This window comes from Rhincodon typus, chromosome 37 (assembly GCF_021869965.1).
Source record: "Rhincodon typus isolate 14 chromosome 37, sRhiTyp1.1, whole genome shotgun sequence".
NCBI lineage: Eukaryota > Metazoa > Chordata > Chondrichthyes > Orectolobiformes > Rhincodontidae > Rhincodon > Rhincodon typus.
In genome coordinates this window covers 19,749,452-19,764,904 of record NC_063368.1, presented here as the reverse complement: position 1 = coordinate 19,764,904, position 15,453 = coordinate 19,749,452, and the positions used below count along the sequence as shown (strand labels likewise).

Below are 15,453 nucleotides of genomic sequence, written 5' to 3'. Positions count from 1 at the left end.
AGCAACAAGCATCTGCTTCAGGACAGTTTTTACAAGACATTTATAAAGTAAGAAACTCCGTCAGCTGGGACACACTACAGGAAGCACATATAGACCAGACATCTAAACAGCGACCAACAGTTCCATCTAACCACACTGCGTTAATGTCAGTTGGGTATGCTTCGCTTTAAATTTAAAGGTTACACATTCAACCCTCACCTCACTTCAGCCAACAATCTAGTCCAAAAGTTTTGCAACGTCAGAGCAGCTGTCTTTTGAATCAAACATTAGTCCATGAGTCTTATCTCAGTGCTTGGGTGCATGTAAAAGCTGCCACAGCGTGACTGGAAGATCATAGTATTCACGAAGTGTCCGGCTCAGCACCACCAACAACAGCAGTACATTGCCATCCATCTTAATGCTCAGGAAGTCTAAAGGTTGCATTCGTATTTGGAAACAAAGGTACTACAGGAGTTTAAAATATGTTAGATGCTAGATTAGATTAGCTAAACTACAAGACGGACAAGCTTGAATGGTGTGGGAAATACACTTTTATGTTTATGTACCATGTGAAAAACTGGATGACATGGAACTGGACATTTTCTGGATTGATAAGAGTTTACCACGTGGTTTCTTGAAAATTAAATCACCAGCTTAACGTGCACTGTGGTTACCCATCACTTTCAGAAAGTCAAGTGACTTTGACGAAAAGATGTTCTGAGGAAGATAGGAGATAGGGTTTATGGATCTAGCTTTGAAACTGGGGTCTATAAAACAGAAATCTAAAAGTGGTCACTAAGTAATAAACCCCAGGAGCTGCAAGTCTCTCACTCTGCCAAACCGTTGGCAATCCGATAAAGATTCCAAAATCAGTGTTTTGGACCACCTCACAAATCCTAAAATGCTGGGGCTCTGAACTATTCTTAATTGCGATTCGAATTGAAGATCTTCCATTAGTTTTTAGTTACAGTATTAGCAATGCAATTTCATCAACAGAAAACTTGGTGAATTGTGACAGGTCATTAGACCCTTGGCAAACGGATTTTTTTTTGCTTTCTTTGAAAAACAAAACCCCCTTTTCAGGAATACTTGTCCTTTTGGATTGTGAGAACGTGCGTGCTTGGGGTTCAGGGGATTTGGCTCTAATTCTGGACTATAATTTAGATATAGACCAGTGTTTGCCACCTTGTTTGAAGAAGATTGGTATTATAATAAACAGATAGCTTCAAGTTTATTAACAAAGCCTGGTGAAAGTCTTTTTTATTTTGGTTAGTTGTACAAAAGGGAATGAAATGGTCATTTTGGTGATTGAATCAACACATTTGTACTTATGTTGTGAATGGTGGAGTAGTGGGGCTTGTAATGTTCCTGTCACAGTCATAACAAGGGCCTTGACTTATGTTGTAGGATTCGTCTCTAAGGTATTCCCTTATTGCCAGGAATAGCAGAGATCAAGATCAAGATCAATCCATCAGTCTACCATCTCCAGTTTTGACTAAACTGGTAATGGGTAAAGACACTAGTTAAGCAATATGGAGGCAGTCAAATTAGAATGTTCCTGAGTCACTCTGCATCTGTGCTGAGTTAACAGATTTCAGACTAATTGGATGGATTTTAGTGGCCTCAGCAAGCTGAAATATAGTATGGAAGCCAGTGGGGGTCAGGTATGAAGGATGATTCCCAAGGAGATGGTGGAACTAGTTAACATCAAACCAATGAAAACCAGATGAATTCTTTCAAAAAGAAGCAGTTTGGGGCATGTGTAAGGAGTGGAACTCAGCAGTCAGTTTGAACTGGCTCCCAAAGCTCTCCCCCATTGGACGTTTTACCCTGCCTCATATCACGGAGTCTAGAACAGAAACAGACAAGAGACTGACCACTCTGATAGAGTTACCAACCAATTATTATTGCATCTTGTGACTACAGAATGGTGAAAGTGATCAAAATTGATATTAGTCCTTTTTTCCTTAAACCGACCAACTCTTATGTTCAATCTCAAGTGATTCTGAAACTGGTATTGAGCTGTCAATTAAAACGCCTGTTCCTGCCCCATCTAAAAGCTATGTTTCATGTATTAAACTAATAAAGAAAATTGGGGTTAGATTTTCATTTTTAAACAAATCCCATAAACTATCCCAACAGCAGCAGCCTAGCATTATTACATCCCTTCATACAGCTGTGGTCACTGGTTTGATCCCCATTACTGACACCTCACAGCCACAATTCTAGAGAGATTAATCAAGTCTCCCCCAAGCCACCAAAAAAGTTGACGGTGCCTGTGTTATTTAAAGATCATGAGCCTGTGATCTTTTAATAACGAACAAAAAAATACTCTCAAGCACTAGTCTTTTCAGACAAGGCCCTGTCAAAGTATTTTTAAAAATAAGCCCGAAAAAGAACTTTTGACAGAGGCAACCTTTTCAAGTCCAGAGGGCTTCCAAATGTTTTTCCAAAATTAATTCACAAGATGTGGGCATCTTTGGCTAGGCCAGCATTTATTGCCCTTCCCAAATTGCCAAGGAGGGCAGTTGACAGTCAACCACATTGTCATGGGTCCGGAGTCACATGTGGCAAGATCAGGTAGGGATGCCAATTTCCTTCCCTAAAGGACATTAGTGAATTAGAGATAGTGGGAACTGCCAATGCTGCAGAATCTGAGATAACAAGGTGTAGAGCTGGATGAACACAGCAGGCCAAGCAGCATCAGAGGAGCAGGAAAGCTGACGTTTCGGGTCTGGACTCTTCTTCAGAAATGTTTCTAAAGACAGAGCTGCAAGCATTAATACTGAAAAGTTGTACTCTCACATAGAAATTAATTTAAGAATGAATTCAAAGTGTAGCCAGACACATGTGATGGGGGGTGGACCGTATATTTTCTTCTTTCTCCATCTCAATACTTTTTACCTCTCCCAAAACTAAGTACCATGCCGTGCCAGCAGCAGTTGTCATCTAGCACCTAATCACCCGGAATGCCATGAACATTGTCACAACTAAGAGGTTGCCTTGCTGATCCAGCCATGCACATCAACCAACTGCAGCCAACTAACAGACTTGCACAAACCCAGATTTATTTTGGCTCTAGCCCAGAAAAGGTGGGGACCAACAGTAGAAACTCAGCATTACATTTCTGGTCTCCATGACCCCAACTTTATGGGGCCTTGCATCAAATTTGACAGCAAAAATAAATTATAAATAGGAGCTATTTGATTACCCTGGTCCCTTCCATCTCGATCGATGTACTGAAAGTCCTTCAGCGTCTGAATGGCAAAGACATTTTCTTTGCACTGTTGTGCCACTCGCTCAGAGCCCGTCTTAATCAAATAGTCCATCAACATCAGCCCCTTATACACATGCCGCCAGTTCTTTCCGTGGTCATTGAGGCGTTTCCAAATCATGCTCATAATTTCAGAGAAAGCTACCACATTGTACGTCAGGTCAGAGATTTCTGCCATCAATGAGCTCGAGGGACCCCATGGATCATTTGACGTGGCCTCTCGGACTTTTATCTCTGCTTCTGAATAATTGTTTACAATGTTTTTCATCTGTCTTCGAAGAGACGAGGATGTCATGGTGACTGCTCTAATCTTTCCTTATCTCCTCTCTTGCCCCGCCACCATTCAGCGGTCACGACCCACAGGTGTCTTTCAGCAGTAATGTATTAAACCATTACCAATTTCTGTGCAGAAACGTGTTCTTCCTCCTCAGCTTGAATTTAACTACATGTTGTCCTAGTAGCGTTTATTTGGACACTTCACTCTGCCAACAGTTCCACCATTTCCACATACTTACAACCTGGAACAAGAAAATAGAAGTTGATCAATGTTCCATGTTCCTGTGAACATTCCGCTCAATTTTCACAAAAGCTCTATTTATCCTCCCTCTATGCTCACTGTTTTGTTAAAAACTCATCATTATTAAAAACCAGAGGTTAAAGTTGGTTCGACAGATTCCACACAGACACTTTCCTGGTTCGGTTTTATTTCCGTTCACACTACTTCAAAACTTAAACATGAAATATTTGTTCCCCACATACCTATATCCAGTTCTCATTGGAATTATCTCGAAATTAAAAAACAAAAATTACCTGTTCCCCAATCCCATTTGGTCTCCGGTATCACTGCCACACCTTACTAGATGAAAACTTTCACACCGATTCCTCAAGTCTCCCAGGACATTAGAACTATGTAATTCTTCATCTCCAACCTTCCACTCCTCCCAAAATCTATATACATTTTACAACTTCAGCATTGCTCAAAATCTCTCTCATTCTACCTTGGTGACTTCCTACACTAATGAGCCTTGACCCTTCGCCCAACTCATTCTAGCTCAGTTACATCCTGCACCATCAGCCTTGATCTTTTACCTAAATTTCTCTTAAATAAAAGAGCAAACATTTCACTAAATTCTAAAATGAGTGTTACTACTTAAAGATAGAAATTATAGGGTTTAGTATGACTGGCTGAAATATACGATATCATGTACAATTGCTACTGCTTGTTTGTAAAATATAAACCTATGATTATATAATTAGATCAGCAGCTTCTCAAGTGCTCAATGTTTTCTCAATTAATTTCTCATCATTTACCCTCAAGTTATGAAAATCACTAATATTCAAAAGGATGAATTAAAAATGATCAAATAAAAAGAAAACATTTTATGCTATTATATTTATCCATGATATTTTTTATTCATTTGTGGGATGTGGGTGTCACTGACTGGGCTAGCTTTTAATAGGCCACACATTGGTGCCCTTGAGGTGTGCTGTGAATTACCTGTTGGTACATAGTTTTCATTTGAAGACCATGATTTTGCCTGCACTGAGCAAATTTATCCTACCCATAGCTGACTTCACAAAATCACAGAAATGTTACAATGGAGGTGGTGGTCATTTGGCCCATTGGGCTTGCACCTGTTCTTCAAATGAGCATCATTACCTAGTGCCAATCTCCTGCTTTTTCTCCATACTGCTGCACGCTATTTCTACCCAAATAATCATTCAGTGCCTCATTATGAACTAATCCCCACCACACTTCAAGGCAGCGCATGCCATACCCTAACATCTTGCTGAATAAAAACAATTTTCCTCACTCTACCCTTGCTTCAAATATATATCCTCTTGTTCTTGTCCCTTTTATAATTAGGAACAGCTTCACCCTATCTAAATCTATTCTACTCGCTCGTGATTTTGAAAACCTCAAATCTTCTCTCAGCCTTCTCTCCGAGAACAGTCCAACTTCTTCAGTCTACTCCCATAACTTTTAGCAGTTTCGCATATCTGAAGCCATTCTTGTAAGTCACTTCTGCACGCTCTCCAATGCATTCACATCTTTCCTATAATATGGCATCCACAACTGTACACAATCCTCCAGCTGAGGTCTAACAAGTGTCTTACACAAGTTCAACATCACAATCCTTGCTTTTTGTACTCGTGCCTCTATTAATAAAGCTAAGGACACTGAATGTTTTATTAACCATGCTCGCCACTTGTCTTGCGATCTTCGATGATCTGTGTACATATATACCCTCTACTCTTGCACGCCCTTGTACCCCCTATTTTATATTGTCTTTCAATGTTCTTTTTACCAAAGTGCATTACCTCACACTTCTCTGCAATGAATCCTTTCTGCTCCCTATCCACACGCTTCACCAACTTGTGAATGCCCTTTTGGAGTTCCACTTTGTCTCCATATAATTTACAATTCTTCCATGTTTTGTGTTATCTTCTAACTTTGAAACTGTCCCCTGCACACCAAGATCCAGATCCTTAACAAATATCAAGAAAAGTAAGGGTCCCAATACCAACCCCTGGGGAACTCCACTACATACCCTCCTCCAGCCCAAAAAATAACCATTGACCATTACTCACCGTTTCCCCATCACTCACCGTTTCCCCATCATGAATTTTGTATTCACGTTGCTACTGCCCGTTTTTTTACCATGACCTAAAACTTTCCTCACGAATCTGTCACGTAGCACTATATCAACTGCCTTCTTGAAATCCATGTATCCTCACCTAAAAACTCCAGCAAGTTAGTTAAACACAATTTCTCCTTTAGAAATGCTTGCTGACTCTTCCTAATCCACATGACTATAAATTGTTTCTAGAACTTTCCCATCAAAGTTAAACTGACTTTATAACCACTGGGAGTATTATTACAATCTTTCTTGGACAAGGCCATGATGCTTTGATTTTCAGGTCTTCTGGAATTTCTACCCTCATTTCCTTTAAAACTTTTGGATGCATCTCATCCAGTCCTGGTACTTTGTCAACTTTAGGTACCAACAACCTATCCAAGGTGTCTTCCTTATTAATTTTGAGCCTCTCTATTGACAGTGTTTCCTCCTCTATCATCAGGGCCAGGGCAGCGTCCTGCTCTTTTGTAAAGGCAAATATAAAATATTCATTTAACACCTCTGCCATGCTCCCTGTCTCCATGTGTAAATCCCCTTTTTGGTCTCTAATCAGCCCTGTTCCTCCTTTAACCACTCTTCTACTCTTTACATGCCTATAGAAGACTTTGGAATTCCCCTTTATGTTAGCTGCTAGTTTATAGAATCATACAGTACAGAAGCCCTTCGGTCAATTGAGTCTGTACCACCAAAAATATACCAGTTGCACATTCCAGCACTAGGGCCATAGCCTTAAATGTAATGACACTTCAAGTGCTTATCCAAGGACTTTTTAAAAGTTTGAGGTTACCCACCTCAACTAACCTCCCGCGCAGTGCCCTTCAGACCCCTGACACCCCTGGGTGAAAAGTGTTTTCCTCATGTCTCCTCTAAACCTCCTGCTTTTCATCTTAAAAATGTATGCCCTCTTTATTGAGCCTTAAAGTGCTTTCTATCCACTCTCTCCATACCCCTCAACCTTATACACAATCAGGTGCCCCCCACCACCTCCTCAACCTTCTCTGATCCAAAGAAAACAACTCAAGCTTCTTCAGCCTGTCTTCATAGCTAAGATTCTCCATCCAGTCTTTTCTTATAATTCCGCTTTGCTTATTTTACTGGTTTTCTCATCTCCCCTCTAAATCTTCGGTAATCCTTTTGGTTCTCAACTATATTTACGGCCTTAAACCTGTCATAAGCAAACTTTTTTTTCTAATGGGTCATCCAGGGAGCTCTGGATTTATTCGTCCTACCTTTCCCATTTGACGGAATATACCTTGACAATACTCAAATCATCTGCTTTTGGAGGTAGCTTTTCCTACCAACGTTTTGTTCCAGTCAAACCTGCCCAACTTTGCTCTTGCCCCACTTGAAGTCTGTTCTCCACCAACTGAATTTTCTCACACTGGATTGCTGCATGTCATAGGCAAAAATCTTCCTGAACCTTATAATACAATGATCGCCGTCTCCTAATTGTTCCCCTAATGACACTCGATCCACCTCACTTCGAAGAACCAGGTCCAAAAACACATCCTCCCTCATTGGACCGGACAGATACTGCTGTAGGAAACTGTCGAACACAATCTAGGAACACCTGCCCTTCACACGACCAGTATACCAGTCTATATTTGGATTTTTTAAGTCCCCCATTATGACTGCTCTATAATATTGGCATTTCCTTAAATTTTCTTGCAGAATTGCTCTTCTACATCCTTTTCACTCACAGTAGTCCACAGATTTCACCAAGCAACGTAACTGTACCCTTTTTATTCCTTTGCTTGAGCCAACATGATTCTCTCCTTAGATGCTTTCTCCAGCACTGAGATGTCCTCCTTAATCAAAACTGCTACTCTTCCTCCTTTCCTGAACAACCTATACCCATGAATACACAACACTCCATTCTGTTAAAACTTGAACCAGGTCTTTATTATTGCCACAGCATCATATTTCCACGTGGCAATCAGAGTCCCCAACCTTATTTATGATACTCCACGCATTTACATACAGCACATTTTGTTTTAACTAGTACCTTATGAACCAGCACTCGCAATAAACTGGCAAAATTATATACCTGAAATACCAACATTTCACTGCATTATCACAATCTCCGAGTAATCAGTTGAGAGTGTAAGCGAGAAGGCTCTCTCGGTAAGTTTATTTAAGGCAAAGTTGCATTATTTACAGCATAAATCATTTAAATAGTAAAGTATAATAGTGATGTACATATACCCTACATTAAGTTTTATTACATTGTGTTTTTATATGGACCTCTTGATCAACTGGAATATGTGATCAACCAATATACTCCTGGTCTCATAGACGTCATTAATAAAAAAAAGTTTGCTGTACATGCACGTTAACTGCGTTTTGGACTTATTTCTTTCTCCCTTACATTGACTTCATATATTAATATGTTATTCTCTGTGCTAATACCAGCTGTATCACCATGTATTTTGCAAACCCTGCTGCTCCAGGTTTCATTCCTACCTCCTAAATAGCTGCAGCACAGAGCAGCAAGCCAAAACGAAAAATTAAAATCTAAAACCATAATTCTTGTGGTTAGAAGCAGAAGCACTTGCCTCTATTTGCACCGACAGGAGAATCTTCAAAAGATTTGTGTTTTAGCTTCCTCTCCAGCATGACAGTTGCAGAATCTTTATAAATTCATAACTGATCTGTCAGTCAAAAAGTAAAAAGATTCTCCTCTACAGCCTAATGTTGAACCATTTATCAGGAGTACATTTCAGTCTCAAAATGCACCACAAACTAAAACCCTATATTCCATAGAAAATATTCCAGCATAATATCAAACTCACCATGAGCAACACCACAGAACATTACCGATAGATTCCAAGTCTAGCAGATCTATCGCCCTACTTGTACAGGAAATATTCACCAGGCTACAGGGAAAGAACCAGACAACCGTGTTTTATTGGCTGTCTCTTTCAAAAAGGCAGCCAGCCTGCATACAATGAATCTTACAGCAGAGAATATCCAATGGAAACCAATAACAAAAATAAACCCAGTGATTGATTTGGAGCTCAAAAGTCTCAAGCAGTTTACAAATGCCTTCTGATGCGATTTCAATAACTGACTAGTGACTTTACCAGGAAAGCAACAAGGAACAGAACCTGGATTAGATTTAGAGCAAGCGTGTCCTATCTAAGATTGAACCGTCTTGGTGACTCATTCGCCAAGCTATAAGAACCCAGTGACAGCAGATGGGATCACTGTATCAAGATGGTGTCCATATGGCAAGTTTTACTGCCAATTTCCAGTCTTTAAGGGGGAACTAGCTCCAAAAAATTAAACTCATTTTGCAAACCTTGTATTCATACTTCTCATTTTTTTTGAAAAATTGAATGGATCAGCAAACAGCAATTCTATTCTTTTCACCAACATTCATCTTGTTTGTTCTCCAGGCTCTGTAGGTCACCTTCCAGAATTTACATAACTCCCAGCTCCCCAACCCCAAAGTAGTAAAAGCGCGTGTGCACGATAAACGGAGGCTACCATTCTGCTGCGAAAGGGAGCTAGTAAATTCATAAGAACCTGTTCCTAGAATCACATCTAAACAAGCACTAATACAAAACAGAATCATAACAGTGAACAAATAAAAAAAGAACAGTTTTCACTGCTCTTGTATGGAGGCAAGAGTCATGAAATCCAGGCAACTTAAGCCTTGGAGTGAGAACAACATGGTTCAAACTGATGCAAAATTCATGGTTTTAACAGTATACTTATAATCACAGGAAACACTTAAAACAGACCAGAAAGTGACTTAAAGGCTGCAACACATCCAGAGCTTTAAAAGAAGATTACCCAATGCCCAGTTGGCAATGGCACCATGTAATTGAACTGCACAGAGGAGACTGTCCCTGGCCCTGAACTAAAGATTTGCCTATTCTCAAAGCCCTTGTGCTCAGGGAGTGTATCAGGAGCTTCAGCAGGGGTATCAATAGGCACTAAACACTGCTGTGAAGGGTCCACAGATGGGCAAGCAAGCATACGTTGTTGTTCAATTACATTGGCTTCTGTCGTTAACAGACCACTAATAATAAAAATCTAGGCTTTTCTGGAGTGGCCCCAAGGTCAACATCTTCAGGTGAACTGCGATGGAATTAGCAACAAACAAAAAAAAACGTTGACACTTCAAATAGCCAAACTGAAGCGAGTGTTGTAATGTTCTCCAGCCAAAGATTCGTTGCAGTTTGCACGTTTGTTTATTCTCTCATGAGAGATGGGCGTCACTGGCTGGGCTAGCATTTATTATCCATCCTTAGTTGTCTTGGAGAAGGTGGTGGTGAGCTGCTTTCTTAAACAGCTGCAGTCTATGTGCTGTAGGTAAATACATAATGCCTTTAGGGAGGGAATTCCAGGATTTTCACCCAGTGACATTGAAGGAACAGTGAAATATTTTCAGGTCAGGATGGTGACTGACTTGGAGGGGAGTTTGTAGATGGCATGTCCCCATTAATCTGTTCCCCTTGTCCATCTGGATGGAAGCAGTCACGGATTTAGAACGCGCATCTTAGGAGCCCTGGTGAATTTCTGTAGGTCGTATTATGGATAGTACACTGCTGCTACTGAACATCTGTGATGGAGAGAGCAGATGCTTGTGGATGTGGTACCAATCAAGTGGGCTGCTTTGTCCTGGCTGGTGTCAAGCATCGAGTGTTGGATGGAGAACCACTATCTCCCAATCAATCGCTGGGTGGAAAGTGTGGAGGGTGACTTCCCACCCTAAGATTTACTGAGGTCCTTCAATAGCCATGTCAAGTGGGCAGGGAACTCACCATGCACAGAAAGTCCTGTTGGGTGTGCCTGCAGCCAATGGGGACAGTAGGCCTCCTTGCACCCAGCATACTTGCCCTCAGTTGAGGAATCTGATACTGGTGGGTTTGGTTGGGTGGCAGGAAACCGCACTCCTACTCATCCTTGCTGTCACCCTTTCGAAACTCCCATGTCCCTGGTACCCTCATTCCAAACTTACCTGCCTCCAAGGTTCTATTAATGATCTCAGGCCTGACAGCAATTCCCGTAGGGATCACTTCTCACAGTAGTGGAGAGCTGGTAGCCTCTCATTGGCAGACAGCTCTCAGGGCCAGGATTCCTGCAGTGATCAGGTTTTAATCCAACAGGAAGACCAATCTTGTTCACCAGCACCTCATTCTCACATTGGATTGAGTGCCCTGAAAACATTCAACTCTGACTCCATGGGTTTCATTGCCAGGATACACACATCCTACCTCAAACATTAAATTCAACCCAAAATAAACACACAATAACTCAGATTATCATGGAGGTATGGTAGCAATTTGGTTCAGTTACTGTATCCATAAATGTTGTCTGAAAAAGCCACTCAAATAACTACTGAAAAAGTGCTTTAGAAACTCAGTAGTGCCAAAAAAAAAAAAAAATCACATTGGACTCAACATCATCTCTGTTTCTCCTTTCACAGATGCTGCTAGACCTGCTGAGTTTCTCAAGGACTTTGTTTGCATTCCAGATTTCCAGCATTTGGAACTTTTTTTCCATCTATTATAGCAAAGATGATCAGTTGTTTTCAAGAAGTCATCAGCGGGCTATCTGCAGAAGATTATTTTGGGATGGATAATAAACATTAGCTTGACCAGTGAAAGGCACACTCCTTTGAAAAATGAAAAAAAATGCTTGTGTCTACCATCCAGAGTAAAGATGTCACAGTCATGATACAAAATCTGCAAATTTGTTCAGGTAAGCATCACCAAAGGACACACTATTAGATTATTTACCTTATCACAGTTTGCAAAGGTTACTAACCTAGAATGACCTTTCTGAACAGTTGGGACAACAGCCACTGCACTCCAACCTTAACCTTATCATCTAAATCAGGCAACAACCTGACATAGTCACACTCATGGAATCATGCCTATTACCAGACACCATTTTCACCATCCATGTATATGTCCTGTCCCACCAGCAGGACAGGCACAGCAGAAGTGGCAGCGTCCGTGGAATAAAGTTGGGAGGGCCTTCCCCTCTGAATCCCAACATTGACTCTGAACACCATGAAAGTGTATGCCATTGGGTCAAGCATGAGCAAGGAAACCTCCTGTCAATTACTACATACTGTCCTCCTTCATCGAGGAATGTGTGCTCTTCCATATGGAGCACTTGGAGGAAACAGAAGGTGGCAAGAGTGCAGAATGTATTCTGGGTGAGGGACTTCAATGGCCACCACCAAGAGTGTCTCCACTGCACCACTACTGATCGATCTGGTTGAGTTCTAACAGATGTAGCTTCTGGATTCATTCCTTCACCACCTGCTACAGACTCAAACAGAGGGAAGAACATACTTGACCTCATCCCTGCCAATCTGCTGGCTGCAGATGCATCCATCCACGACAGTATAGGTAAGAGCGATCACTGTACAATCCTTGTGGAAATGAAGTTCTGTCTTTACATTGATAATATCTTACATTATGTTGCACTATCACCATTTTAAATGGGACAGACTTCAAACAAATCCATCTACTCAAGACTTGACATCCATGAGGCATTGTGGGCCATCAGCAGGAGCGGAATTGTATTCCACCACAATCTGTGACCTCAGCCTAGCATATTCCCTATGGAAGGCGGCACGGTGGCTCAGTGGTTGGCACTGCTGCCTCACAGCGCCAAGGACCCGGGTTTGATTCCATCCTCCGGCGACTGTCTGTCTGGAGTTTGCACATTCTCCCTGTGTCTGCGTGGGTTTCCTCCGCGTGCTCCAGTTTCCTCCCACAATCCAAAGATGTGCAGGTTGGGGTGGATTGGCCGCGCTAAATTGCCCGTAGTGTTCAGAGATGTGTAGATTAGGGGGAGAGGTCTGGGTGGGATGCTTTTTGTGCCAGTGTGGACTTGTTGGGCTGAAGGGCCTGTTTCCACACTGTAGGGATTCTATCCTATTCTATGATGCTACCATTACCATCACACCAAGGGATCAACCCTGGTTAGCACTGACCAGGAACTGAACTGCACTCACCATGTAAAGAATGTCTACAAGAGCTAGTCAGAAACCAGGAACACTGGAGCAAGTAACTCATCTCGTGATGTCCAACTTTTATAAGGCAGAAATGTGATGGAATACTCCCTATTTACCTGTATTAGTATAACTCCAATAACACACAAAAAGCTTGCCACCACCCAGGTGAAAGCAATCCACTTGACTGGCCCCATTTCCACAAACATTTAGTCACTCCATCATTGACACTCAGTAGCAGCAGTATGTACTACCTACAAGATGGACTGCAGAAATTTGTCAAAGATCATTAAAGAGCTCCTTCCAAGCCCATGACCCCTTCCATCTAGAAGGGCAAGAGCAGCACATACATGGGAACACTATGCCCTGCAAGCTCCCCTTCAAACCACTCACTGTCTTGACTTGGAAATGTATTGCCTTTAGTTCAGTGTCACTGGATCAAAATCCTGCAATTCCCTCCCTAATGGCACTGTGGGTCTACCTACTGCGTCAGTTCAAGAAGACAGTGCACCACCACTTACTCAAGGGCAATTAGTGCTGGCCAGCCAACAACACCCATATCCCAGGAGTGAATTTAAAAAGTCTTCCAAATATTTCAACCAAATCAGGGCACTGTATTAATTTAATGCTTCCTGCTTTTAGGAATCAACCCATGCACTCCACACTCACAAAGAACTGTATAATATTTTGCCTATTTGCCTGTCTGAAGCACAGGCAGTATACCCACCATTCTTGCATTAAGCTGCTCCTTCCTAGTATTCAATGCTACTGGCCAAACTTGGAGCAAGGAAATCATCCTTTGCTGCATCACCTGAGCTGCCAGTTCTGGTCAATCCCGCATCACCTGCTGTACACAGGCAACTCGGGAGTTCCAGTGGGATACTCATGCTTACAGCAAAGCAGCCTGAAGCCCAAGAGACATTACACAGCTCTGACATAACCATCAGCTTGATGCAGCATTTACAGGTGCACTCAAACACATACAGCATTCCATGGAATGTCAAGTTTGGTAAATATGAAGGAAATGGCAATAAGAAAAATGAGAAAACAGCTCAATGTGAAATTATAGCCAGCAATGATAGAGGACCCCTCCTGAGTCCAGTCTGTTCATAATCACGTCACACTGGCTTCTACAATTCACCTGTTACAAGCAATTTTTTAATAACCTGTAAACAAGTAATTCACAAAGAGCAGACTACTTCAGGTGTTGGGGGCTAGGGACCATATGAATAATTGACAAAGCAAAAAAGACAAGGACAAATTGATACTAGTGCCAGGATCAGAAGCATGACAGTGTTGTGATCAGGAATGCAGTATCATAAAGATACTGACTTCCAGAAGGAAGTGGATAAAAACACAACAGCTGGTAAGAGTTGCAGGAGCATGGCACAAAGGCAGGGAAGTGGGACTAACAAAATAGCTCTTTCAAGGACCCAACACAGCCACAATTGGCAGAGTGGCCCCCTCTCATACAATTTTAGTAAGCAGTAAGGGGTTCAGAGCCATCCCCAATCTGTCCCTATTATTCTCAAAGGGGGTTGGAGATGGGAAAGTACAACCAATTGGAGAAATTGCTCTACCCAGGGGACAGCACAGCTGTGATGGCCTGAATGGCCTCTTGTTTCTGCTCGGAGATTCCAGGAAAGCCAAGACCATGATTTAGGAGTGGATTATTCCCACAGACTTGATCACAGGGGACCGTCAGATCCTAGCAATAGCGTTATTGAACAGACTGAAGGGGCATTAATAACACATCCCCTCCATGCTCACCTCTCACCTTTATTTTGGTGAAGGATTTGTAATTCATTCTAAGCGGGTGGGGTGTATTTTTGTTTTGGGTCCAGGTACAAAAATACCAGAAGAGCCCACACACTGATCCCAGGGAGCGGCCTGGATTTCAGGCTCGGGCCGGCTTTACCACCGCCGCCCCCCAGCGACCGCGGGGCAAGTCCGAGGCTGTGGGGGGAGGCCCGGGCGATAAGGCCTCAGTCGACAAGCCGAATACAGGCCCCCCCCCGAACGGGATGGATGAGGGCTCCGGTTAGAGCGGGGGAAAGCAGAAGGGAATAGGTCTCCAGTTTAAACGGCCGTGGGGACCGTTAGTCACTCACTCACCGCCTTCCCGCTCGATCCGGCCCGACTGTCAATCAACGGTCCCGGCTCTAGGCCCACCCATTACCCCCGGGAGGGCGGGGATAGAGTTACAGAGACCAATAACAGGCCATATTCATGATCGACACCTCTGCCTACCAATGGAAACCTACGGCCTGTTTGATGACAATGTGCGTCTGACCAATAGTACATAGGTTTACGAGATTGACGCCCACTTTACCCAATCGTGATAGCGAGATCGCGAAAACTCTGTAGATCCATATCCAGTAGACACCGTGGATCCGCCCCCGTACGGGGTGATTGGCATGGGTCTTACCCAATCAGCGGTGGGAGACTGGCCGGATTCCCCTTGCAGGCTGCCTTTTTCCTTTTCCAGCATAGTATCAGCTCATGTGGACTCTTACATCAGAGATAGTAGGAGCTGCAGATGCTGGAGAATCTGAGATAACAAGGTGCAGAGCTGGATGACA

General features: G+C 42.5%; 1 protein-coding gene across 11 annotated transcripts in view; it reads right to left on the bottom strand.

The window, feature by feature from the left end:
* Window positions 1-15,280, bottom strand: part of LOC109926270 (epsin-2-like) — a 38,194-nt gene extending 22,914 nt beyond the window's left edge. For 8 of the 11 annotated variants that reach the window (XR_007265666.1, XM_048617405.1, XM_020526139.2 and 5 more), the window contains exons 1-2: window positions 14,987-15,052; window positions 3,191-3,771 (exon numbers count right to left, since the gene is read on the bottom strand). Coding sequence is in view for 10 of the 11 variants with exons in the window: in XM_048617405.1 (XP_048473362.1) it covers window positions 3,191-3,548 (358 nt within the window). In the remaining variant the exon portion in view is untranslated. Of the gene's footprint in view, window positions 1-3,190; window positions 3,772-8,684; window positions 8,746-14,648; window positions 14,947-14,986; window positions 15,053-15,203 lie in introns of those variants that run through there. The other 3 variants (XM_048617399.1, XM_048617398.1, XM_020526141.2) reach the window with 3 other exon arrangements.
* Between the last annotated feature and the right edge of the window lie 173 nt (window positions 15,281-15,453).